The sequence below is a fragment of the Mytilus edulis genome, chromosome 14 (genome assembly GCF_963676685.1).
Source record: "Mytilus edulis chromosome 14, xbMytEdul2.2, whole genome shotgun sequence".
Lineage (NCBI taxonomy): Eukaryota > Metazoa > Mollusca > Bivalvia > Mytilida > Mytilidae > Mytilus > Mytilus edulis.
The window spans coordinates 69,552,473-69,580,367 of record NC_092357.1 but is presented as its reverse complement, the minus strand read 5'-3'; the positions used below and the strand labels follow the sequence as shown (position 1 = coordinate 69,580,367).

At 34.0% G+C, this 27,895-nt stretch overlaps 1 protein-coding gene across 1 annotated transcript; it reads right to left on the bottom strand.

Annotated features, from left to right (window-relative positions):
• Positions 1–15,028: 15,028 nt before the first annotated feature.
• On the bottom strand, positions 15,029–18,575 carry LOC139503483 (piggyBac transposable element-derived protein 4-like). Its single transcript, XM_071293274.1, has 6 exons — positions 18,157–18,575; positions 17,550–17,894; positions 17,027–17,227; positions 16,265–16,546; positions 15,812–15,993; positions 15,029–15,429 (listed from the first exon to the last, which is right to left on the bottom strand). The coding sequence occupies exons 1-6, from the start codon at positions 18,435–18,437 to the stop codon at positions 15,095–15,097; spliced, it is 1,626 nt and encodes a 541-aa protein (XP_071149375.1). The 5' UTR covers positions 18,438–18,575; the 3' UTR covers positions 15,029–15,094.
• Positions 18,576–27,895: the final 9,320 nt, after the last annotated feature.

Genomic DNA, 27,895 nt, shown 5'->3' with positions numbered 1-27,895 from the left:
ATTCAAGCGCATAAATAGTATCAAATCATGTCCAATTGACATAGTTCTTTTGTTTATTGCTACTAAAAAATGATCGCAAAGAGTTTGAACATATGTACTCGCATTCAGACTTTTTAAATGCCCAGTTAATTAGGGATGTGATTTTTTTCTTAATAAGAATATGAGGCAAAGTGGTATATAGGGTAGAAAAATCAAAACTTTGAACATATTTAAAATCACCAATATATGCATGCAATTTATCAAGTACTTCCAACGAGTTTTTGACACTCCAAAAGTAATTAATTCCACTATTTTCAAAGGCCTTATTTGAACAATTTATTATCAGGTTTTTTATTGTACCAAGTGTACTAGTAAGTAAAACAGACAATTTAGTAGTTGAAAAATGGACAGTGGCGGGTCCAGGGGTGTTCTGGGTATAGGAAACCCTTTTTTTTGGAGATCAATGCATTTGAATGGAAGCATATAGTTGGAACCCCCTCCTTGTGTCCTGGATTGGGAACCTCCCCTTTTTTTAAATGGATGGATCCGCCACTGCCCCTCATGCAGTCGGACAAGATGGACTGATTTTCAATAACCTATCTATTAAATGTTATCATTTTCTACTTATGTTACTTTAAAAGAAGTAACCAAAATCAATATATGCGTAATCTGTCCATATGTTAGTGTCATATATTATTAACTATTTTAAAGCCAATCGAGTAAAAAACGGATCTATAATTAGTGTATGCTTTGCTTAAATGATAAAGATTTATGATTATTTTTACTTTGATATAATTGATGGAATACTTTTCACATATCGATTGTTTGTACAACTTTTATGAGAGAGAAAAAACGTTTGTGCCTTTCCCAAGTCAGGAGCCTGTAATTCAGTGGTTGTCGTTTGTTTACTAGTATGTGCTACATATTTGTTTTTTTTTTTCATTTGTTTTATATAATTAAGGCCGGTAGTTTTCTCGTTTGAATTGGATTTCATTGTTATTTCTGAACCTTTTATAGATGACAATGCGATATGGACTTTGCTCATTGTTGAAGGCCGTACGGTGACCTACAGTTGTTAATTTCTGTATCCTTTTTGGGACAGTTGTCTCATTGGGATTTATACCACAGCTTCTTTTTTATATGTATCATTATTTAACGCATACATATCGTTATCTATGTTCTTCTATTTTAATTGTATATATCTACTACCCCTTTCGAATAAACAAAGAATGGTACACAAAGAAGCTTTAAATAAAATACATTTCAAACAAAGATAAGAAAAAACCAACGAAAGTGGTAATTATTTAACAATTTTGCATTAGTGTTAATGCTAATCTTACTGTGCAAGATGCATGCAGTACACTTAAATTCAAATAATGCCGTGACAGTTTATAGCGATATTTTTTGTAACAGCTCAGTGGCGGGTCCAGGGGTGTTCTGGTGATAGGAACCCTTTTTTTTTGGAGATCAATGCATTTGAATGGGAACATATAGTTGGAATCCCCTCCTTGTGTTCTGGATTGGGGACTCCCCCTTTTTTTTTAAATGAATGGATCCGCCACTGCTCCTCATGCAGTCGAACAGGATGGACTGATTTTAATAACCCATCTATTAAATGTTATCATTTTCTACTTATGTTACTTTAAAAGAAGTAACCAAAATCAATATATGCGTAATCTGTCCGTATGTAAGTGTCATATATTACCAAACACAATAATAGTCAAAGTTTCAACAGGACATTCACGAAACTTAGGCAGCAATCATTTCATTTTCAGAGGGGGGGGGGTATGTTTTGTTTTTTTTTAGTTTGTTTCTAATTGTTCTGCCACTATATGTAATGCTAAAATTGAAATGAAAGAAAAAAATGTTTTCGACCTGTCTCCAAAAAATATATTCTTTCGCCGAAGGAACAAAATCCATAGCCCCCCCCCCCTCCCCCCGAAAATCAAATTGTATAAACATTTATTTACATAAATCTCTATGAAACCAGTTTTTGACAACTATTATTATAAAAGTGTTTTCACTAAATGAATATCTGTTCACGTTGCAATGATCACAAATAAACCAAATATTTGGATTTTTTCGTGAATTATTTGTCGTAACTTATTGTAAAAAATTGTATGTGTTCTTGTTTTCTCCTATTTCTCGCACATATACTGTCAGTCGAAATAGAAAGTACAATGATGTATTTATAGTTTATTCTATTTTTAGATCATGTTATTACTACGCATATGGGCACTATTGCCACGATTACCTGAGGGCACCGATTACCTCAGGGCATACAGCAGCGGACCTAACTGCCATCTGCACACCAAATCGGCCAACTATTTTTATCAACTCTCTCCACTTTTAAAAAAAGGCAGTGACTATTTTACATGTTTTACCGGCACCGGCAAAATAGCAAATTTTCTATTTAGCCGGCGCCTTCAAAATAAAAAAAATGATTTGCACATATTACTGCCACAAAATATCAAGAAACATGGACGTCTTAACCCACTGTCATTGGTCTTCCAAACAATGTGTAGCCTACCCGAAAGAGCAATTGTTTACCATTGCATAAGAAAAGTTACAAAGAAATTGATTTTCTTCTATTAGAATGGACAGTTGGAAGCAAGTTAGCAAAACATGCCGTTATTTTTTTTTTTGATAACTGAGGAACAGGTTGAAACAAGCGTGACTTCAATCCCATAGTCCCCCCAGACAACAAAAAGGATTGAGGCCCACGACACTCTAGCCAATGTAGAAAAGTAAACGCATAACAATACGCACATTAAAATTCAGTTCAAGAGAAGTCCGAGTCTGATGTCAGAAGATGTAACCAAGGATTTGTATACAAATCCTTGATGTAACCAAAGAAAATAAACAAAATGACAATAATACATAAATAACAACAGACTACTAGCAGTTAACTGACATGCCAGCTCCAGACTTCAATTAAACTGACTGAAAGATTATGATTTCATCATATGAACATCAGGCACAATCCTTCCCGTTAGGGGTTTAGTATCATACCATCATAACGTATATGAGAAGAACATAACCCGTGTCATGCCAACAACTGGTTTTTGAATAAATGTGTTTAGTTCCGATGCAAAGACCCTATAAGTGAATAAATATTAACGCCAAAATATGCAATCTTTAACCTGACAACAGTATCGTAACTACAACAGTATCGTAACTTATATCCCTTCTTAATAAGTCTATTCAAAGGTTTTGTTAGTTTTTGAGGTGAATATTGACACCTTTGTGCTTTATAAAGAATAATTCCATAAAAGATTGGATGTGAAATACCTGAACGTATAAGAAGTCTGCATGTTGAGCTATATTTACGAATGATGTCCTTATACCGATGATAAAATTTAGTAAATGTTTTGACTAGTTTGTGATATCGAAAACCCTGGTGTAATAATTTTTCAGTAATACATAAATTTCTCTCGTTAAAATCTAAAACATTGTTACATACACGAGCGAATCGTACAAGTTGAGATATATAAACACCGTAAGATGGTGACAAGGGAACGTCACCATCTAAAAATGGATAATTAACGATAGGAAATGAAAAATTATCTCTTTTATCATAAATTTTAGTATTCAGCTTTCCGTTAGTGATATAGCTATCAAGATCGAGGAAAGGGCAGTGGTCATTGTTAGTATTAGCTTTATTTAAAGTAAGTTCAACAGGATAAATTTCTTTAATATACATACTGAAGTCGTCATTATTGAGAGCCAAAATATCATCCAAATATCTAAAAGTATTATTAAATTTGTTTATCAGATGTTGTTTCGATGGGTCTTTGCTTATTTTTGTCATAAATTGTAACTCATAGAAATACAAAAACAGGTCCGCAATAAGTGGTGCACAGTTAGTCCCCATTGGAATTCCGATAATCTGACGATATACGGAATCCCCAAAGCGAACAAAAATGTTATCTAGTAAAAATTCAAGGGCATATATAGTATCAAAGCAGGTCCAATTGACATAGTTTTTTTTGTTTATTGCTACTAAAAAATGACCTAAAAGATTTGAACATATATATTCACATTCTGAATTTTTAAATGCCCATTTAATTAGGTGTGTGATTTTTTTCTTAATGAGAATTTGAGGCAATGTGTTATACAGGGTAGAAAAATCAAAACTTTGAACAGATTCAAAATCACCAATATAAGCATGCAATTTATCAAGTACTTCCAACGAGTTCTTGACACTCCAAAAGTAATCAATTCCACTATTTTCGAAGGCCTTTATATATATAAAGTGAATGAATAATTTATAATCAGGTTTTTAATGGTACCAAGTGTGCTGGTAAGAAGAATAGACAATTTAGTAGTGGAACAATGGCTTGAAGACGAAATAAATCTATATTTGTAAGGTGTTTTGTGTAGCTTCGGAAGCCAATACATAGTTGGGACTTTCATTGTATTTGGCTCTGCTTGTAAAACGGTAGCTAAAAGTTTATGTTTGTTACAGATGTCGTTTTCTGAAAATGGAGTCAGTTGTAATGTTGGTGAATTGGTGATTTCTTTTTTCAGAACCTCAATGTAAAATTTACGTCAAACAATAATAATATTATTAGCAGCTTTATCTGCCTGGACAAAAACAAATTTCTTGGCTAGTTCTTTTAGTTTATGTTTGATACGAGAAATAGGTTTATTGTGGTTATTGTTAATAGTAAAATGTTCTTTAAAATGTTGAATACGTATATCAACTATCTTCATTACTGAATTAAAAAAAAGAGTCCAAAGATTTTTTGTCAGCTTTTTCCCGTTTTATCCATTTCATACAGTAAGTATGGAGTGAGTCGTGGATGATATTACGACACTCATTCCAATTAATAGTTGACGGGGGACGATATTTAGGCCCTTTACTGAGGAATGATTTTAACTCTCGGTCTTGAACGATGTTAAGAAGAATACAACAAGCATGTAGTGTTTAATAATATAACTAGGTCAAAAAGGGGGGTCCAGGGCCGTAACTAGCCTCTTTTGATAGTGAGGCAAAATATATTTGCCGAGATTTTTGGCGAAGCTCTTAGAAAAATAACGCAAAATCGTGCAATACTGTCACCTTGTTTTATGCCGGTATAAATGATTCTCTCAAAGTATTGTTGAAGACCCTCCATTAATTATCAAGATGAAGAACAGGAACAAAAACTTTGACTATTGATCATTTGTATTTTTCTATGCATTGACTTTGTGTGCGATTAGGTCCTCTGAAAGTGTACTCCATATTCCTTTATTTTCTCAACACGACTTAATGCAAGTTTAACCCTTCAATGTAAAAGGTCATATATGGCAATACCTTGTTGGTTTTTTTCTCCAATTATTTGATACCGGGTAATATGTGACCTTACTTTAATTCAAACCATGTCAGCTATCTAGTTTTATTTACAAAAAAACCCACTATTTTGTATTCTTTGATATCAATTATCCATGCAGAAAGGACCATTTTTTTTGTGTCCAGTAGCATCGTATATTCTAAACATATTTTCTCGCACAATGTCTGGACATCGGTGGACATGCAACATTGCAAAACCACATTTACAAATGAAAATCAACACTTAGACTATAGTCATAAAGTAGGACAATAAATGAACAAAAGACAAACCCGGGACACAGAAGTACAAACTCAAAGGAAAATAGAAACATGGATAACCAAAAAAAAACATGCAGGGGCGGCAACAAGGAGTGAAGAGAACTTGCGTGAAAAACAATTTGATATGAAGACAATCTTTTGTTTCAGTTTTATTTTGGGGGGTGGGGGTGGGGGGGATTTCTAACATGAGGCATTTGCATCATTTGCCTCAATGTAGTTACGGCCCTGGGGGTCACTAGGCATTACTATATCTATATCTATACTATTAAACGAGAAGACCTCATTTTGGGTGTCGCTTCTTTTCCTTCCACAATAAATCAATCATCATGCATCTATGTCCTATAGGTACAGTGGATAAAAAGTAAAAACACAAAAATACTGAACTCCGAGGAAAATTCAAAAAGGAAAATCAAAAATCAAAAGGCAAAATCAAAAGTCCAAACACATCAAACGAATGGATAACAACTGTCATATTCCTGACTTGGTACAGGCATTTTCTAATACATGTAGAAAATGGTGGATTGAACCTGGTTTTATAGCTAGCTAAACCTCTCACTTGTATGACAGTCGCATCAAATTCCATTACATTGTCAACGATGCATGAACAAAACAAACATATTCAAAGAGTAAAAATGTCAAAAATAGGGGTACAACAGTCAATATTGTGTTATCATCTTAATATCACTACATAAACAACAAATGTAACAAAGTAGCACAAAAAGGCATACATCAAACTTAACATTCTCATTTTGCTTTTCTTTATATTGGATAGTCATATTTGTCATCCATTCATATGGTTATTCAGATTGAGTTATTTTGGGAGAAAAACGAGAAAAAAGGCGTCCGGATATGTTTCCGTCATTGGACGAAATTTTAAGTCATATTAGACTATCGGTTTGCGTTTTTTGGTATACCTTGAACATACATATACTACAAATAAAGAGTATTTTCTGTCTGATATCATTTTCAAGTTAACTATCCACGGCGGTCACAGAGTTTATTAGATAGAGATGGTCTGTATTATAGTATTAATGTATGGACTTTTTCATATTGGCCCTGTAACATGCCCGAGGTGTTAATAATGGCCAAGGATGGTTGTAATGGCCCTGAGGCAACGCCGAGGGCCATTACAACTGTCCGAGGCCATTATTAATATCAAGGGCATGTTACAGGGCCAATATGAAAAAGTCCATATATTGATACTTTTATTAACCAACTATAAAGGCAACTTCATTCAAGAAGAACAGTCTTCGAGTCTCGGATACAAAATTATACAGCTATCCACACACTACAACAGGACCAGTACAGAAAAGCCCGTTTCATAACATTTCTTTTTTAAAAATGGTTTTAATTCTTCGATTAAACAAAGAGTAAGAAACTTACCGTGAAGAAGATACAGGAATTTCATAGCTGAACTTCAACTTGTCTTTTCGCATGGAATTTTAGTCAACATTGTCATTGTGACTGTCAGATGTAAATTCTGATTTCTCATCCAAGTACTTAATTTTATGCTATTTAATATCATTTCATCTAGCAAATAAAAAGTAGCTGGGAAGAATAAATCAGACAGTTTAACTATTTAAAGTCTGCATTCTGAGGATTGAACAACGGAAATGAAACAGTGATAATAATCGGAAGTCGTACTCGAAAAAGGCTGTGAAATATTTCCGTTTTAAGTCGTTACAAAACAATGTCAATGAACATCATTTAAACTTGTTTTTATGATATTAAGTTTAAAAAAGAATAAAAAAATGTCACACTTATTTAAAGAAATAAAACAACATTTTGATTTAATCGATGTCCCGTTTCATCTGTTCATAATGCATGACTGTGATTTCGTAATGCACGGGTGTGATTTCGCCGTAATGCATGACTGAGATTTCGTAATGCATGACTGAGATCTCGTAATGACTGGCTGCAGCAATAATGACCAGATGTCGAAATTTTCCTTTTATAAAGCATGGGCATTTCTATACATATTGTAGTAAGTTTGTTAATAAAATATATCAATGACCGCCGTGGATCGATTATTAAACTGAGAATTAAAAGTAAAAACAAAATACACTTTATAGTAATGAATGAGAGGGGGGCAGGACCTTTTCGGGACGTCGGGATCGGGTGCTTTTAAGATCGGAATTTCGGGATGACGGGATATTTAATTCTTATTAAATTCGGGACCTCGGGATTTCATGTTTGTACATGTAAGCCCGGGATATCGGGATCAGGAACCCTACGACACCACCACCCCCTTTATGAATGTTCATAATATACAGTTAAGCGCTAAAATTATTCATGTGTTATTAAAATTAATAGAGAACATTTTTGGGGGGGAAAAGGAGGAGCCGGGCTAGATAAAACAATTGTCCTGTCCCAAAGTACATATGACTTTTCATACCTTTTCTGAAATTCTCCAGTCTTTAAATCCTTTACATAAATTCATTGATTACAAAAAAAAAAATGTGGTATGATTGCCAATGAGACAGCTCTCCATAAGAGACCAAAATGACACCGAAATTAACAACTATAGGTCACCTTACGGCCTTCAGCAATGAGCAAAGTCAATACCCACAGTCAGATATAAAAGGCCACGAAATGACAATGTAAAACAATTCAAATGAGAAAACTAACGGCCTTATGTGTGTACAAAAAACAAATATATAACACATAAACAAACGACAACCACAGAATTACAGGCTCCTGCCTTGAATGTTCATAATATACTAAATGTATGTTAATAATGAAATAAATAGAAAACCAAAAATTGGGAATTTTGGAAATAGGAGGAGGGATACAAACAACTTTTTCCTGTCCCCAAGTACCTAGGACTTTTGATACTTTTCCTAAACATTCTCAAGTCATTAAATATTTTACAAAATTCTTCCTACAACACTTTACATACTTTCAACCACGCTCTGAATGCCCGCGATTTCGCGGGTGTGTTCTAGTATCATTTAAGGGAACTGGGCTCAAGTAGGATAAATGGTACTATAGTTCCGGCTTTCATAATAAATTTATACGCGTGTGTATTTGTCACGTACTTGGTGTAGTGACTTATGGGTATCGTACCTACCTTTCCTATATGAGGATAAATTTTCCAATAATTCTCCGAGTTTCTGGAGTATGGAAATATCTTCAGAGGACATTAGCCAAATAAATTGTGATTTAATACCTAAATCACTAAAATTGTTAAATCGTTGTTTTAAATTATTTAAAAAAGTTGAAACGAATATTTGAAAGTTTGTGGCACTGAAGAAGAAAATGAATTTCATCCTCAACCTCAGTACCACACAATTTACAGATACGATCTGACACTGTCAGATTCTCAATCTCTAAATCGTGAGCACTGATACGGAATTTCGATAAGTAGTTTCTATATCTAAAATTTTCCTGCAAAAGGTAATTTTCTAAGCAAAATCTGCTTTTAAAAAGTCTATAAGTTCTAACAAAATTGAGAATGGAAATGGGGAATGTGCTAAAGAGACAACAACCCGACCATAGAGCAGACAACAGCAGAAGGTCACCAAACTGAGGTCTTAAATCCAACGAGAAATTCTCGCACCCGGAGGCGTTCTTCAGCTGGCCCCTAAACAAATATATACTGGTTCAGTGATAATGAACACCATACTAAACTCCAAATTGTACACAAGAAACTAAAAGTTTAAGTAATACAAGACTAACAAAGGCCAGAGACTCCTGACTTGGAACAGGCGCAAAAATGCTTGTTACCATATAGTTTATTGCCTCTGAAATCATTATTAAGCTCAGTTTGCCATATTAAATCATATTTTGATTGCATCTTTTTGCATAAATAGTTTTTAACCGGATTTTTGTGACAAAAATGTCGGTTATTGATTTGGGGATGTACGGCGGGCGGCCGGGCTGTCGGGCGGGCGGGCGGCAATCAAATGTTGTCCGTGCATTAACTCATGAACCGTTCAACCAAAGCTTTTAAAATTTTAATATGTTGTTACTGACAACTAAATGAAGGTCAAGTTCAATAATGGCGATTTTGACTTTTACCGTTCAGGAGTTATGGTTCTTGAAAGATTGAAAAATGGAGTTTCCAGTCGTGTCCGTGCATTTACGCATGAACTGTTCTACCAAAGCTTCCCAAATTTTAATATGTTGTTACCGATGACAAAATGGAGGTCAAGTTCAATAATGACGATTTTGACTTTTACGGTTCAGGAGTTATGGTTCTTGAAAGTTTGAAAAATGGAGTTTCCAGTCGTGTCCATGCATTTACGCATGAACTGTTCTACCAAAGCTTCCCAAATTTTAATATATTGTTACTGATGACAAAATGGAGGTCAAGTTCAATAATGACGATTTTGACTTTTACCGTTCAGGAGTTATGGTTCTGGAAAGATTGAAAAATGGTGTTTCCAGTCGTGTCCGTGTATTTACTAATGAACCATTCAATCTGAGCTTTTCAAATTTTAATATGTTGATACTGACTACAAAATGGAGGTCAAATTTGATATTGACGATTTTCACTTTCAGCATTCATCAGTTATGGTTCTTGTGATATTGCCAGGACACAAATAAATGTTAATAAATCCGGTTTGCTGTCGTTGTGACAGCCTCTTGTTTAACTTCGTCTTTAAATTAAGTGCATAATTTTTATTGATGCTAAAGTATTTAAATAAAGTTTGAATACTGGTATACCAGCTCTTTTTCTGTTCATCATGTAGAGATTTTGAGAGGCTGAAAGCTTCTTTTAATAATAAATCACAATGGCGTAGCTAGGTCATTTTTACGTGTACGCCCGAACCTTGGCGAGGGTTCCGAGGATCCCAAACGGGTCCATGTCAAACAATTGCTGCTAGTGGATTAAAGCTAGCTAGGAAGCGAAGCCCCCGGAATCGAACGAGTTATCGATAATGAATACCATTCCTGTCACTAAAAACTCATCGGTAGCAAAATACTTTAGAATCTAAATGGTTTATTTGTTATGTTTGATAATTTGAAATATAATGGTCCTTTGATTCAGAGAAAATGTCAAAACCATTATATTTATAAAATATGTTTAAAAAGAGCTGTGGGGGTAAAGTACTTAACCCACAAAAACACCTTTTAATGTCCAAATTTCGTAAATGTACATGTAATCATTAATCTTCAGAGATGTTCGGGTGCAATATTAGATATCGTAAAGTGTTCTGTGGAACCCTGTTTTTTTTGTCAGGGATTTTCCCCGCAAAAAGAGAATCCATTTATCAGTCTAAAACGTTCAAAAGTTTTCTTTAGTCATTTGATCTGGAATATAAGTTTCGGTCCAAATTTCATGACTATCTATGAAGGATGTTGCATTTATAATTTTAAAAAAGCCAGTCTATCAGTATAATACAGAAAAATGAATAAACTATTTGACTTTCAAACCTTTGCTTCAGACAAAAAAATGTAAAAATGTTCGGATTCTGCTGAAGTTTCATATAATTCGATGACTTTTGACAAAGAAATTGTTATGTAAAAAATGTAAACCCAAGACTATAACTTAAAGTCCTGTTAATTTTGTCCGTAAAACACGGGAACACAAACTTCAATATTATGCTCTCAGTAAGTTTACTCTTGTTACCATAAACAGATTATGTTCAACTTCCGTAAAATTTCACAAAGGTTTGGCAAGGTTATTGTTATTTAAAAAAAAAAGTGGAACAACATACTGAACCTAAATATTGACGCCGCCGACGAAATTTAGGATCGCTATGTCGCGCTTTGGCGGCATAATTATGTCAAAGTCTCGACAAAACTGTAAACCAGAAAACGAATCTCAGCAGATTATGAATTGTCTTAATCAAATATATAATATGATCAGTGGGGGCCCACTGGCTGCCTAAGAGGGGGCCCGATTTCTTCATGCTTTAGTGATTCCCTATATAAGCAACCAATTTTTTTTCTCAAAAGGGGGGGGGGGCTGAGCCCCCTGCCCCCCTAAATCCGCCTCTGATGATACCATTTGGTTGAAAGTAAATTTCGCCAATTTGAACCGCAATTAATTTAAACATATATTTGTTCATAATAGTGTATCAGTCTATGGAAGAAGCGTATCGGAAAAAACTTTTCTTATATCACATAGCGATAATGTCTAATATCAATTATAAATATGCAGACATTCCATGCGGAAAATGTTGTTTTCGGCAACGAATAATTAAGAAAATACTAACTTTAAAACTTATTGTTCAAATATAAACTACAATTGAGTCTAAATATACATTCAGAAGTTAGTTAGAAGCTAAATTTTATGTCCGTGTAAAATTTGAAGTGCTGTGTTTTTCTTATATACATAAATATACAAATGCTATTATTTCTTATATCAATGCGATACTTTTAAAATATCATAGCGGTGTTTTTGTTATATCAATATTAGTACTTATTAGTATTTAAAATATTAGACTGCTGTACCCATATTTTGACAATTTCACCTATTATGTCTGTTTTGTTCACGCATCGTTGTAAATATGACAGAATTTGATGAGACTGTCATACACGTGAGAGGTTAAGCGCTATAAAACCAGGTTCAATCCACCATTTTCAAAATTTGAAAATGCCAGTACCGAGTCCGAAATATGACAGTTGTTATCCATTCGTTTGGTGTGTTTTATCATTTGATTTTACCATTTGATAAGGGACTTTCTGTTTTGAATTTTCCTTAGAGATCAGTATTTTTGTGATTTTACTTCTTAGTAGTATTGTATGTAAATAAGCAATTTTAAGACAATTGCTTAAATTTAAATTGTTTTTGGTAACATCTTATAAATTTCTTTATTGGTTTTGGAAGCAAAGCTAATCAAATAAGGGGTTAATAAACAATGTCGTAATCAAATAGTTAAGTATCAAAATGATTGTTCACATATATATATAAACATTTAGCAAATTTTATAATGAACGCACCAAAATAATATATATCCGATATCCTCGCAACGCACGCATGGAAGACTTTCTTTAATGTAATGTTTTTGTTCCTATATAGCGTGGTGTTCGTTGTGAGCCAAGGCTCCGTGTTTAGACCCTACTTTGATCTATAATGGTTTACTTTAAACAAATTTTTACTTTGATGGAAAGTTGTCTCATTCGAACTCTTTCGCCATCTTCTTATATCTATAAATCTTTAAAATTTCCCCTTATAAATAACTGCTTTCCAAACCTCCAACTGAAAGATCTAAATTTATAAATATAGAAAAGATATATTATACTCATTTCTAACGTCAAAAGACATTTACATCTTATTTATTTGTATTCTTAACAATTTTTTTTTTTGGTACTCATTGAAAAAATGAATTTATTACAAGCGATACGGATTGTTATTTTGCACTAAGAAATGTTCGCGTATTTGTTTCGATCGATTACTAGTCAAAAACGAAAGTCAAATCTCTGTGGCAACAATACATCGGAATGCCCTCACGGTCATCGCGATATAAAAGAGCGTCCACACGGCGAGCTGATTATGTTCATAGAGATATCGATTTACCAACGGGAAAAGTCTTTGATATCCAAAAAGAACTGTTTTCCTTCTCAAATTTTTTTTTCTATGTTAATAATAAATACATTTTCTGTTTGACAAGATTTTTGATTTTCGTTGTATCTGAATTTGTCCAATTTATAGTCTGAGGTTACCTCAGTTGGTATCTTCAAAGTTCGGGACATCAGCATTTGTACATTTTAATTTGTTTGGATTATTTATTTTACCATTTGAATATTCATTGTAATTTTAAGCTGTATTGGATTGGATTGTTTGAATGTTTCTTTTAAGTAATGATATTTTTTGTCTATTTCGATATTACCAAGGTGGATAGGCTATAGCAGTGTGACCAGTAAATTAAAATATAATAGGTCGGTAGACTATTTGCAACCGCATTTAAATTCCCCCTTTGCATCATCACTTCAAATAAAATTAGTCGGTTAAACCATGTGATTGAAAACAATAGACTGAACAGGTTGTTAACACTTTCAACTATCAATGGGGTCAAGCAACATTTTCGAAATGATAAGTTCATGTAAGCGTTAATTTTTTTTTACAGTTACGAAATTTTAGTGATATTGATACTAAAACATTAAACCGGTCATGATCTAAGTTTGTGAATTGTGTTTGCAGTTTTCTTGACATGCATTGTGACGTGTCATCGTATTTTATATTAGAAAACTATAGCAGTTATATTAGAAAAGTATCGCATTCATAAATTTTTTATATTAAAAAAATCATCGCTATGATATAAGACAAATATCGCATTGATATATATAGATTATTACATTGATAGAAGTGGATTATCGGATTTATCCAATTGAGATAGTTAAATTATCCGTTTTAAAGTCCGAGCCTCGGCGAGGACTTTAAAATTGATAATTTAACTATCGAGATTGGATAAATCAGATAATCCACGCATTACTATGTAATAATCTGTTTCTCTAATGATTAAAAGATATTTTTTCTTCTTTTCTAAACCAAAATCCCCTTCGAGTGCCTTCCACTTTCCATGAAGTTGTCAATTTCATAAACACCTGTTGGAACATTTTTATTAATTCAGGGAGCCGAGAAAGGCTATGACCCTTTGACTCAGCCAATTATCTTCTGAGATCACCGGCAACCACACGTTGATTAATTTTTTTTATACAATTGGTTCGGAAAGGTATAGATTCCCATAGAATTAGAGAAAATAAAATATAGCAGTATCTTGGACTTATAGGTGATTTTGGCATAGCAGACAATTGAATTCATCTCAATTGCATTCCACTGAATTTGCTACATGATATTTATAGAATGTGTACATCTACAAATGATAAATCGTGCATTTATGTTTCATTCATTCAACAATTCAATTTTCTCGTTTAAATACACCTTGCTTGTTATCACATAAAATAATTCATGGAAATTATACACCGTATGTCGTGTTAAATGTCACCCTGTTTTAAGAAAAGAGTCATTACTTTATGCCGAGAAATCTGCCTTTCTTCGTACAAATGCTAACATTCGTCTGAAATTTCCCACAATGCAACTCGTTGATATAGGAAAATATCGCTCATTGATATAAGAAAAGTTTGTATCGAATCGCTTCTTCCATAGACTGTGTATTAGGACACAAGTTATTGCAACCTTGTTAACCCTTTCGGTGCCGAATTCAAATTTCCGACGTTAGAAACGTCACCATAAAGATTTCACCGAGTGACGTTCTACAGCCAAATAAAAATAAAATATCGCCGCCGTCGTTGTGAAAACGTCAAAAGTTTATACAAAAACTCGTGTTTTCAAAAGATCAAAACGAAGTCGTTCGTTGACAGAATTTCATGAAATGAGGAGCAACAAACACAGAAATGTTTTAAAAATATTTCTTCGCTTTGAAATAATTTAAATCATAAATCTTTTTTGTTTTTCTTTTAACTTTTAGAGAACACAAAAGAATTTTCAGCGAAAAAAAAAATCCTTGACTTTTTTTTAACTCATTTGTTTAATACAACATGAAATCTTTTTAAAAGATACTTTATTATTGCACTGTATTTTACATGAATAATATTTCAAAATTCAACTGTTTACTCTTCCTGTCCATATGAATGAAACTCTCTGAAACATCGACCAACACAAAGACCCACGCCACATACAGAACACCATGTTGATATACGGGATTTCCTGTACTTGTTATAACCTGAGCACTTAACACATTTTCGCCTCTTGCCATCAGGAATAACATCAAGAAAATGCATCCTTATTGCATTTGCAATAGGAATATTGTCTGGTCTTCTCCCCCTCCTTCTGTTGCCTCCTCTAAAATCCCCGATCAAACCACGAACTACTGCGTTTTGAAATTTCACATGGTCTAATTTACTCTGGACAAGAAAACAGTTTCTGTAGCATATATATGCATTTACTGAAAAAATATTAAGTGCAAGTTTATTTGTTTAAGTCCGTGCAAATCTATTATATACATATATATAAATAAGAAGATGTGGTATAAGTGCCAAAGAGACAACTCTCCATCCAAGTCAGTGTATAAAAAGTTAACAATTATAGGTCAAAGTACGGCCTTCAACACGGAGCATTAGCTCACACCAAACAGTAAGCTATATACTTGTAATTAGATAAGAAATGATAACGGGAACGAGTGAAAAAAATCATACGTGGTACTTATATCAACTTATCCTTGTTCTAGGCAATGCATGAAATATTTGCAACTGAACATAAGCACATAGTCTTTTAGTTAGTCTTTGAATTGACTAAAAAAGCTTGCAAATGTTTAAGATGAGACATACCTGTAGCTGTAGTAAGAAGGTTGAAGAGAATTTTTCTCCAGAGTTTCACACCTTTAAATTGTGGCTCAAATTTAAGCAAAAGCTGATCCCCAAGATCGACACCGCCCATGGTCTGGTTGTATTTGTGGACAACACTTGGAGCAGACACAACTCTACCTTTACTATTAACTTTTCGCACAGTTCTGAAAAGTATATTAAGTAAGACTTGTTTTATTGTATGTTTACTTTGGTGATATTATAATTTTATTAGCCATGACTGTTACTTCAAGCTTGTACTTTGTTGTATAGTTAATTTTGACATTGTGTAAGAAAGTATTTCATATATTCCACGATGTAAGTATTTTTTTGACAACGTTGTATTTTAATAACTTTTTATTTTAAAAGTCAAGTATTGTCAAATTATATAGGGATTGGCCTATCGGACAAAGATGGGTTGAAAAACAAGAAACTTACCGTGCATTTTCACTTGTTGTCAGGAAAGTCACATTTCTCCGATCTACGTATAAAATAGCCAAAAGATCTCTCTGTGATTTAACAACAACACTTCCTTTGGGGAGCCGAGCTGTTTTAAAACTTGCAGGTAAGCCCTTCCGTCTTGCTATTACAGTTCCTGTTGCATACGTTCCCCGGTTCCTTAGGTCGTTCATCAGTTTAGGGGATGAAAACCAATTATCCATAGTTACATGATGGTTTTTGCCAAAATGAGGACGTACTAAATCCATTACCGATTTATATCTATAAAAAAAATTGATTGATTGATTGAGTGTTTGTCCAGTCACAAATATTGCATGTATAATCATGACGAAAAAAAATAAAAGGAAAACCGACAATAACAAAATGAAACGATTAGATAGAAATAGGTAAGAATTAGAACTTTTTATCAAGTCAAAATGTTAAATATGCGTGTCTTATATTCGGCCTTACTTGATTATAAGAAGTAGGCATTTCTTAATTAACAGCGTCATTAAGTTATACCCTGTATAAACCTGGAGATGTGCGTAAATTTTGGTCTACTTTCATGGATTGTCATATTCATTCGCAATACAGTCGCCATCGATTTACAGAAACAATCATGTTAATTTGAGTCAATTAAAGTAATATTTTTCGTGTTCTTTTCCGATAAGGTATTTTCATAAAAATTATCTCGCCGATATTATTTTGGCATTTTCGCTAAACCTGAAAATCCAGAGTTACCACCCCCTTTTTTTCACTTACCCTTGTCCATTGGGATGGCGTTCTGTATTTCGTTTCCCTTTGTACACATTTATCTGATGGGTATAACCTGTTCTGGATTCAGCTAAGACGAACAACTTTGCTCCCCATCTGTGTGCCTTCTTGTTTGAAATGTATTGTTTCAAAACATGACGCCCTTTGAAACCAACTATTCTCTCATCCACAACTATGTTTTGAGATAGTCTGAAAATCCGTAAAATCTATTTACAACAAGTCTTGTCTCAATTAAAAAAAAAATACATTAAAAAATAATATGTATATTTTAGAATTTCATAATGAACGACATAACCAGATTGTACAATTTTGATTACATTGATTTTTTTTACTCTTATCTTTCCCGAAACAAGAGGTACCAGTGTTAAATCAATGACAGTTAGTATGCAGTGGAAAATATGATTAGGACAAAATTCGTCTCAGTTCCAGCAATAAATTATGTTTATTTTTAACATGGAAACATGACCGCGTAATGGCTTGTGTATATTTCTATATTTGAGTTGACATTTACCTATAATTAAGTTCGAACACTTCATTGAAGAATTCAACAACTGGATTTATCTTGTGGAGGGGGTCGTATCCTGGCTGACCTCTTGGAACTGCTGTTGTATTGTTGCTGCAATGCAGATATCTCAGTATTGCCTGAAATCTATTTCTGGACATCACATCCCTGAAATTTGGGGTTTCAGAGATACCAGACGCTTCCCAATAGCTTTCAATCGAGGATTTCTTTACGATACCCATCGCGAGAACAAGACCAATAAAGGCTCTCATCTCAGCATAGCTAACTGGTGACCATTCGTTTGATCTGGCATGTCTTGTTGGATTCTCTGTAGTTTGGCACTGGTTGGCATACCTGTTGACAAAACCAGTTATATGTTATTGGATATACAGGATTACTGGTGTTTTTGTTGGATGAAAGGGGTGGGAGGGTAGCAAGAACTTTTAAATTAATATTGTGAAAAAATGTCTCTGCTATCTTTTGGAGCGTTATTTAATTATTAGAATACTTTGAAAATTGATTTGTAGACCGCAATTATATTACGGAAACATATAAATATACATTCAAAGAAAATTAAGAACGTTATAATTTGAAACATATAAAACCAATAATGTACCTATTTGTTTCATCTACAATGCGATCAATCAAGTCATCATCTTCTGTTTTCAAAAATTTATCAAAGTAATCCACCGGTGAAAAATTGGCTTCAAATCCACACGGCCCAATCCGTTCCTCGAAATCACGATTAACGTCTAGCTCAAACGTTTCTTTGTCTACCACAGAAAACCAAGGGTTAGGCTGTCTTGTAGCATTGTCTGGCATTTCAACATCAGCATCGTCAGAATCTTCGTCGCCCGAAGTTACTATGTCTGTTATGTCACCGTCACTGTCTTCCATAGCTATGTCGGGAACAGTACAGACGATCTTTTGACATTTATGACGTCATATATACTTAACGTATTACGTCATAATGAATTCAAAACAACAATGTATATATTATATAAGAATATCAAAAGCATAAAAGACAAAAAGAAATAAAATATGATTGTTTTCTTAAAACCAATTAAACGACATATATGTCGCATCGGCAGTCAACCCCCAAACGACATATTTGTCGCTTCGGCAGTCAACCCCCAAACGACATATATATGTCGCTTTGGCACCGAAAGGGTTAAGGGAATACGATACAGTAGCAGGGCAGATAATAATGTTTTCAAAACTTTTCGTGTTGATTTCGCGACGTTGGTAACCAGAACGTTGTAATTTCGCGATGTTTCTAATAAGAACGTTAACATTTCGCGACGTCGCTTTAAATGAAGTCATATTTTCGCGGAATATTCACTGACGTCATAATCAGGTTGCGCGAATTTAAAAAAAGTACCTGCTAAAAATGCGGCTATGTCGTTTCTAAAAGACGGCGAAATCCGCCGAAGAGCAGTGAGATCAAAGGAAATACTGGAGATGAACAAAAATAACAAAAGTCCGGTAAAAAGATTTAAAAAAAAATACATTGGTGTCGTTTTTGATTTGAATTTAAGCAAAATATTGCCAATAGATGCAGAATTGTCACACGTTAGTTTGTTTAATTGGTTTATTTTTTGTGTATATCAATCTGGATGTTATAGACCAAAACAAGAAAACGTCCGTTCACATGCTGTTAAAAGGGCTTGCAATTCAATGGTGTCGTTTGTTATTGTATATCATATTTGTATTTCGTTCATTGTTTTGTACTTAATTCAGGCCGTAAGTTTCCCGTTTGAGTTGTTTTGCATTTGTCATGTAGGGTCTTTTCATAGCTGACTATGCGGTATGGGTTTTAATCATTGTTGAAGGCCGTCCGATGTCCTATAGTCATTTACGTCTTTGTCATTTGGTCTCTGGTTGAAATTTGCCTCATTGGTAATCATACCACGTCTTCTTATTTGTATAATCATATCCCTTTTGTACTTCACAGTAGCGTTGTTTCTGAGAAAAGTAACACAATTATAGTTAGACGATCGGAAAGAAGAACAAATAAAGTGTTTTCAATATAGCTCTACTTCTAGACAAACAAGTACGCCAATATTCATACAGTTACGCCGTATGAAAGGTAATGCAACTTATCTATTGATAAAGACATCCTTGAATATTATTCTCTAATACTAGCTGCTGTACTTCCTATGAAATGTTATACTACAACTTCATTTTCAGTCGACTGAGGCAATTATGACATGAAATTGCACAAAACAGCTCAAACTATAGAACAAGAAGTACTCCTTATAATCTAAATTTGAAAAATGATTATCTTTTGAATGTAAAAAGAAAAAAAATCCAAGTACGTCGGGGCCTTTTAAAGCTGACAGGTTTTGTCATTGTTGAAGGTTATACGGTTGTTAATTAATGGTATCACCTCACTTAATTTATAGTTGGTTCACATTTTGCCATGTTAGGGCCTTTGCAATAATGTTGGCTATCCTCTTTCGGTACATGAAGCAATTTAAAACTAATGTCGGACGGAGCTGCACCTGTATACTTCTATAAGATTTTTCTGTTTTGCCGTACATCTGACAAAGTAATCTGCTGGGATCCTTTTTTATATCCTTTTTTTTTATTATGAAAAGGTTCCTGTCCAAATTCCGTTTCGTAAATGTTTAGCCTCATGTTTAGCACAAATGTTTAGCGATTTTACGAATAACCATCTTATGAATTTTTATGATAAGTATCAACGCTTTGGAAAACACCTTCATATACTTGACAGCATAGTCGTGTACGGCGGGAATGATTACACGACGTTGGTGCGATTAAAACTTTATATAACGTAATTTAGCGCCATACTGACAGACGTCGTAAAAAATTAAGGTATATGGCTTTTATTGAAAAAAACAAGCATATGGACCCATATTTTTTTCTTTTGCAATCAATCAAGTACTGTTTCAAGAACACTCCGCCAAAATTTCAAGAAAAAATCAACGATCAATTTTTTTCTGCACTTCCGAAAAGACGCAAAAATATGGTCAATTTCTTTATTTCGCATATATCAATCTAAAAAAAAAAAATGTCTCTGCTATCTTTTGGAGCGTTATTTAATTATTAGAATACTTTGAAAATTGATTTGTAGACCGCAATTATATTACGGAAACATATAAATATACATTCAAAGAAAATTAAGAACGTTATAATTTGAAACATATAAAACCAATAATGTACCTATTTGTTTCATCTACAATGCGATCAATCAAGTCATCATCTTCTGTTTTCAAAAATTTATCAAAGTAATCCACCGGTGAAAAATTGGCTTCAAATCCACACGGCCCAATCCGTTCCTCGAAATCACGATTAACGTCTAGCTCAAACGTTTCTTTGTCTACCACAGAAAACCAAGGGTTAGGCTGTCTTGTAGCATTGTCTGGCATTTCAACATCAGCATCGTCAGAATCTTCGTCGCCCGAAGTTACTATGTCTGTTATGTCACCGTCACTGTCTTCCATAGCTATGTCGGGAACAGTACAGACGATCTTTTGACATTTATGACGTCATATATACTTAACGTATTACGTCATAATGAATTCAAAACAACAATATATAAATTGTAATGATATTAATCCCCTGGTTAAAGAATCTCTACAAACAAACATAAATTTACATTCAGAAGGAATTTATTCTTGGTACTCATTTGCAGATAAAAATTTTAAAGAAATGAAAATAAACCCAGAAAATTACTCTAATAATAATGTACCTTTTAAACAATCAAAAAACATGTTAAAATGTAATATAAAAAAGTGTGTTTCAGAGGAATATGAAAAAAATACTTTAATTAAACTTTCAAAAATGGATTCCTCATCCAAACTTTGTCTTTATGGGAAATTAAAAAATAATTGTCAGTCTGAGGAATATTTAAATTGCAATAATTTTATACATAGGCAGTTACTCTCAAAATTTAGACTAAGTGATCATTCCCTAGGCATTGAATTAGGAAGGTACAGAAACATTCCGAGAGCACAAAGATTATGTAAAAAATGTGAAGTCTTAGATGACGAATATCATTTCTTTTTGTATTGTGACATTAACACATATTTGCGTTCTAATCTTTTTGTTTATCTAAAAGACTATGTACCATTATTTCAGCATCTTGATGCATTCAATAAACTTAAACACATTCTAAACCCTATCCCTGAACTTGTTTGTCATATTGGAGTCTTCATTAAACAGTCTTTAGAACTGAGGGAGTCAGACCCATGTCAGGCAAGGTTATGATGGTGTTTTTTACATGCATTTATAATTGAACTCTAATGTTCTATTTTTCCATATATTGTATTGTATTATTTTGTATTTCATTGTATTACATTGTATTTCATTGTATTGCATTGTATAGTATAAAATTATTGTTTCATTGTATTGCTTGACCCTCATGGGTGTAATTTTGCAATAAAGATATATATATTATATAAGAATATCAAAAGCATAAAAGACAAAAAGAAATAAAATATGATTGTTTTCTTAAAACCAATTAAACGACATATATGTCGCATCGGCAGTCAACCCCCAAACGACATATTTGTCGCTTCGGCAGTCAACCCCCAAACGACATATATATGTCGCTTTGGCACCGAAAGGGTTAAGGGAATACGATACAGTAGCAGGGCAGATAATAATGTTTTCAAAACTTTTCGTGTTGATTTCGCGACGTTGGTAACCAGAACGTTGTAATTTCGCGATGTTTCTAATAAGAACGTTAACATTTCGCGACGTCGCTTTAAATGAAGTCATATTTTCGCGGAATATTCACTGACGTCATAATCAGGTTGCGCGAATTTAAAAAAAGTACCTGCTAAAAATGCGGCTATGTCGTTTCTAAAAGACGGCGAAATCCGCCGAAGAGCAGTGAGATCAAAGGAAATACTGGAGATGAACAAAAATAACAAAAGTCCGGTAAAAAGATTTAAAAAAAAATACATTGGTGTCGTTTTTGATTTGAATTTAAGCAAAATATTGCCAATAGATGCAGAATTGTCACACGTTAGATTGTTTAATTGGTTTATTTTTTGTGTATATCAATCTGGATGTTATAGACCAAAACAAGAAAACGTCCGTTCACATGCTGTTAAAAGGGCTTGCAATTCAATGGTGTCGTTTGTTATTGTATATCATATTTGTATTTCGTTCATTGTTTTGTACTTAATTCAGGCCGTAAGTTTCCCGTTTGAGTTGTTTTGCATTTGTCATGTAGGGTCTTTTCATAGCTGACTATGCGGTATGGGTTTTAATCATTGTTGAAGGCCGTCCGATGTCCTATAGTCATTTACGTCTTTGTCATTTGGTCTCTGGTTGAAATTTGCCTCATTGGTAATCATACCACGTCTTCTTATTTGTATAATCATATCCCTTTTGTACTTCACAGTAGCGTTGTTTCTGAGAAAAGTAACACAATTATAGTTAGACGATCGGAAAGAAGAACAAATAAAGTGTTTTCAATATAGCTCTACTTCTAGACAAACAAGTACGCCAATATTCATACAGTTACGCCGTATGAAAGGTAATGCAACTTATCTATTGATAAAGACATCCTTGAATATTATTCTCTAATACTAGCTGCTGTACTTCCTATGAAATGTTATACTACAACTTCATTTTCAGTCGACTGAGGCAATTATGACATGAAATTGCACAAAACAGCTCAAACTATAGAACAAGAAGTACTCCTTATAATCTAAATTTGAAAAATGATTATCTTTTGAATGTAAAAAGAAAAAAAATCCAAGTACGTCGGGGCCTTTTAAAGCTGACAGGTTTTGTCATTGTTGAAGGTTATACGGTTGTTAATTAATGGTATCACCTCACTTAATTTATAGTTGGTTCACATTTTGCCATGTTAGGGCCTTTGCAATAATGTTGGCTATCCTCTTTCGGTACATGAAGCAATTTAAAACTAATGTCGGACGGAGCTGCACCTGTATACTTCTATAAGATTTTTCTGTTTTGCCGTACATCTGACAAAGTAATCTGCTGGGATCCTTTTTTATATCCTTTTTTTTTATTATGAAAAGGTTCCTGTCCAAATTCCGTTTCGTAAATGTTTAGCCTCATGTTTAGCACAAATGTTTAGCGATTTTACGAATAACCATCTTATGAATTTTTATGATAAGTATCAACGCTTTGGAAAACACCTTCATATACTTGACAGCATAGTCGTGTACGGCGGGAATGATTACACGACGTTGGTGCGATTAAAACTTTATATAACGTAATTTAGCGCCATACTGACAGACGTCGTAAAAAATTAAGGTATATGGCTTTTATTGAAAAAAACAAGCATATGGACCCATATTTTTTTCTTTTGCAATCAATCAAGTACTGTTTCAAGAACACTCCGCCAAAATTTCAAGAAAAAATCAACGATCAATTTTTTTCTGCACTTCCGAAAAGACGCAAAAATATGGTCAATTTCTTTATTTCGCATATATCAATCTAAATCCGGAAAATGATAATTTGGTATAACCTTAAACTTGTTTCAGCGTGTAGATGCCATGGATCAAGGGAACGTTTTACAAAAAAAAAACGGTTAAGTTATGACTTTTTGTTCAAAAGTATTGTTACTTTCTTTAAAAGTCATTATTTAGGAATTTTCTTCCAAATATGCAAATTTCGAACCAAATTATCTTAAAAAGTAAGTCATGAAGGTACTTTTTTTCTTTTCATATTTGGAAAGTACACATTAAAATTGACCTACTATCAAAATTTTAGGAAAAAATCAACGAGGGATCTCTACTGTATCGTATGCCCTTAACTTTAAGTGCCGTCCGTCTTTAACGTGCGCCAGATCCCATGCAATTACAAGCCAATGAAGAAAGAATTATAGGTGTCAGACCACCAATTAAAAATCCCTATCTGTTCAACCAAATTTTGCAATTTTCACAGCTTTCTAAATATTTTACCTTAAGTTTAACTTCAAGGAAACCAGGTATATCCTGAATTGTACATGTATCACCTTCCTACATGCCAATTTCAACCAATGTTTAAAGTCTTGTAACAAATTTCTGATTTTGAAAAGACAGGTACTACCAAAATAACTCCCGGTTTTCTGGAAATCTTAAATTAGTGTACTATGTAGCGCATTAATCCTGAATTTTTAATGCAAACTCATAGACAAGTGAATTTTGGCTCAAAATGGTCTAAATATATTTCCCTATCACCAAAAGTTTCATTTCTGCAAATTTGTTGGTTAGTTTAAGTAAACAATGACATCAAAAGCACTATTTTGTGTCAAAGTAGGACTAATTCTAAATTGGAGGGAGTAATTGGTGGTCTGACACCTATAAAACTGCTGTGCTTCTAACAAGTTCTTTTTATTTTCTTTAGATTACAATATTTGTTTTTATTAAAATTCAAGTGTACGCCCGGGCGTTTTGACGTAAACGTAGCTTCGCGCCTGGTGACTGTATATGACATAGAAATATACAATCAACGCATTTTGACTGCTCAAATAGAACAGTATAGTGCAGTATAGATCAGTATAAGATATAATTATCGTTATAGCACCATAAGCCTCAGTCACAATCGGAGCCAAAACAAAATAGAAAAAAAACCTAACACATTGATTAGACAATATTTGACAAAGACACATGCAGGACAAGAATGTCACAATTCAGTCACTGACCCGATATCACTTTTACTTATGGATATTTAGATAGAAGTTGCCGAAATGTTCATGTCCGTCATACTTGTTTTTCGTAATAATGAAAAGTGAGATTGGAAATGGGGAAGTTTCAAAGAGACAACCAGACCATAGAACAGACAACAGCAGAAGGTCACCAAAAGGTTTTCAATGCAGCGAGAAACATGATACCGTATTCATAATTGGAATTGCTCATCTTTTCTGAACAAATATTTCGTCCTATTTGTCATGTATCTTATTTTAAAGGATCTGCCATGGGTATGTATTTGTCTCTTTGTTTTTCTCATTTTGACTGACGGTACATCAGTCCCTTTGTTGCGACAAAATTAATTTAAATAAAACTGAGGGCCCTCATGGGGGTTTTGATTATGTGATTACTTGGCCGTTTTTTTAATGATTATTTGATTATTAAGCCAAATATTTCATGATTATTTGATTACCTAGGACTGTATTTTTAGTTTATGATTATTTGATTACTAAAGATAAGCAAATATTTAATGATTATGTGATTATATTGGCAAAAAAATGGTGATTATGTGATTACTAGGACACCCCCCCCCCCCCCCCCCATGAGGGGCCTCAAAACTCAGATGAGTGATACAAGTGATAGAAAGTGTTGCGACCAAAGAGGGCAGGTAGTGTTATCCAACACCGATATATTTATTTATGAAGTTAATAGTGGTGAAACCTCACTCCCCTGATACGTGAAAGGGGGAAACCGAATATCTAGTTAAAGAAGGTAGATCAAGACACAAAAACAGCGAACTAGAACAGCACAGACTGACAGTGGACACCGACAAACGACGAAATATAAAGAAAAATAAAATACACAGACACGTAATTAAAACGAAAGAGGGACGAGGGTAAGGACTGGGCAGTTGCAATAAGCAGGTGTATCAACTCCAATATACTGAGACAAATATCCCTCATGGAAAGAATAATTGGAATCAAAACGGACAACCACAAATATAGAGAACGGAGTTGGTCTTTTTAGAGAAAATTTACCCATACTCATAAGAAAAATGCATTGTCGCCGGAATAATGGGCTGTCGGAGTAATGGGTTGTCGGAATAATCATTATGGGTTGTCGGAGTAATGGGCTGTCGGAATAGTGGGCTGTCGGAGTAATGGACTGTCGGAATAATGGTTGTCGGACTAATGGGATGTCACCAAAATATCATCTAAATATCTAAAAGTATTATTAAATTTGTTTATCAGATGTTGTTTCGATGGGTCTTTGCTGATTTATATATGTATACTATCTTTTAGGTCGCACTTTCAAATTGATTCGTAGTGATAGTTCGACGCTTCGATAGTCCGACAGTTCGATGGTCCGACATTTCGATAGTCCAACGGTTTGATGGTCCGACGCTTCGATGTTCCGACAGTTCAATAGTCCGACAGTTTAGTGGTATTTCTTCTTCATTTGATATGAGTCGGAAGTTATGTACCGGATTTAAGTACTGCGTATATATGATGAAAGCAGTGGCGGATCCAAAAAGAGGTGTGGGGTCCGGGGATGGAACCCCCTATTTTTGGACGATCAAGGCATTTCAATGAGGACACGAAGTTGACCCGCCCCCCCTTTTTTGTCCTAGGTTAGGACCCTCTTTTAAAATGGCTGGATCCGCCCCTGATGAAAGTATCGTGAACTGATTTAAAAGTAAAAAGATCCTACCTACCAACTGGAGGAAAAGCTGAACATGGCTTCTGGTCAATTATGTGGGTTTTTTTTTTTGGGGGGGGGGGGCCTCCACTAAGTCAGTTCTGGTCACATATGACTGTGTTCACGTATTCACAGTAATCATATGACTGACTAGTGCTGCCGCCTGGCATACAAATGCTGCACTATTTAATTTTAAGTTTGTTTTTTTTTCTTAATGTTCAAGACAATATTTGTAAGCCAAAGTTAAAATTGACCCCTTGTTTCAGACAATAAAATATGTAAGTGGATTTTTTATAGGGTCCTATTTTTAACTACTAGTAAGTTCGGTTGTGGCGGCCGTCTTGGTTGGAGTTTGGGGACGCTGACCATAACTTCTAAAAGAGACCACACAAGGACCATTGCTGCAAAGTTTGCTTCAAATTGACTTAATGGTTTCAGACAAGATGATTTTGAAGTGAACTTTCCATAGGACCCTTATGTTTAACTATGTTCAGCTATAGCGGCCATCTTGTACTACGGGGCATCGGACACAATTATGAAAGAGGACCACATAAGGACCATTGCTGCCAAGTTTCGTTCAAATTGGCCCTGTGGTTTCAGAGGAGATAATTTTTAATTAGAATATTGACAAACGGACGCCAAGTGATGGCAAAAGCTCACATGATTTTTTTTAGGTCAGGTTAGCTAAAGCAAAAAAAAAGGGTCCCGTGTAAAATAATTCAGACGAGAAAACCTAAAACGGAAAACAAGTATAAAAAATTACAGCAAAAAACAAAAACCACAGCAGGGTTAAACGTTTTTTTTTCTGGATCCAAGTTTTCCGAAGACCGTGGTGAAACAGCACGATAAAAATCAGTTGAAAACGACCAAAATCATCAATTTGATACGTGGCACAAAAAAATTAACAATTATAGTATATATCATATAATTTGTTAAGAGTTATACAATAATACATTAACGGGACCAATTTAGTCCGCTTTCTGGTGTACATGGTATTGCGTTACCGCAAGAAGACATTTCTTAAGTTCTTTGCTTTTT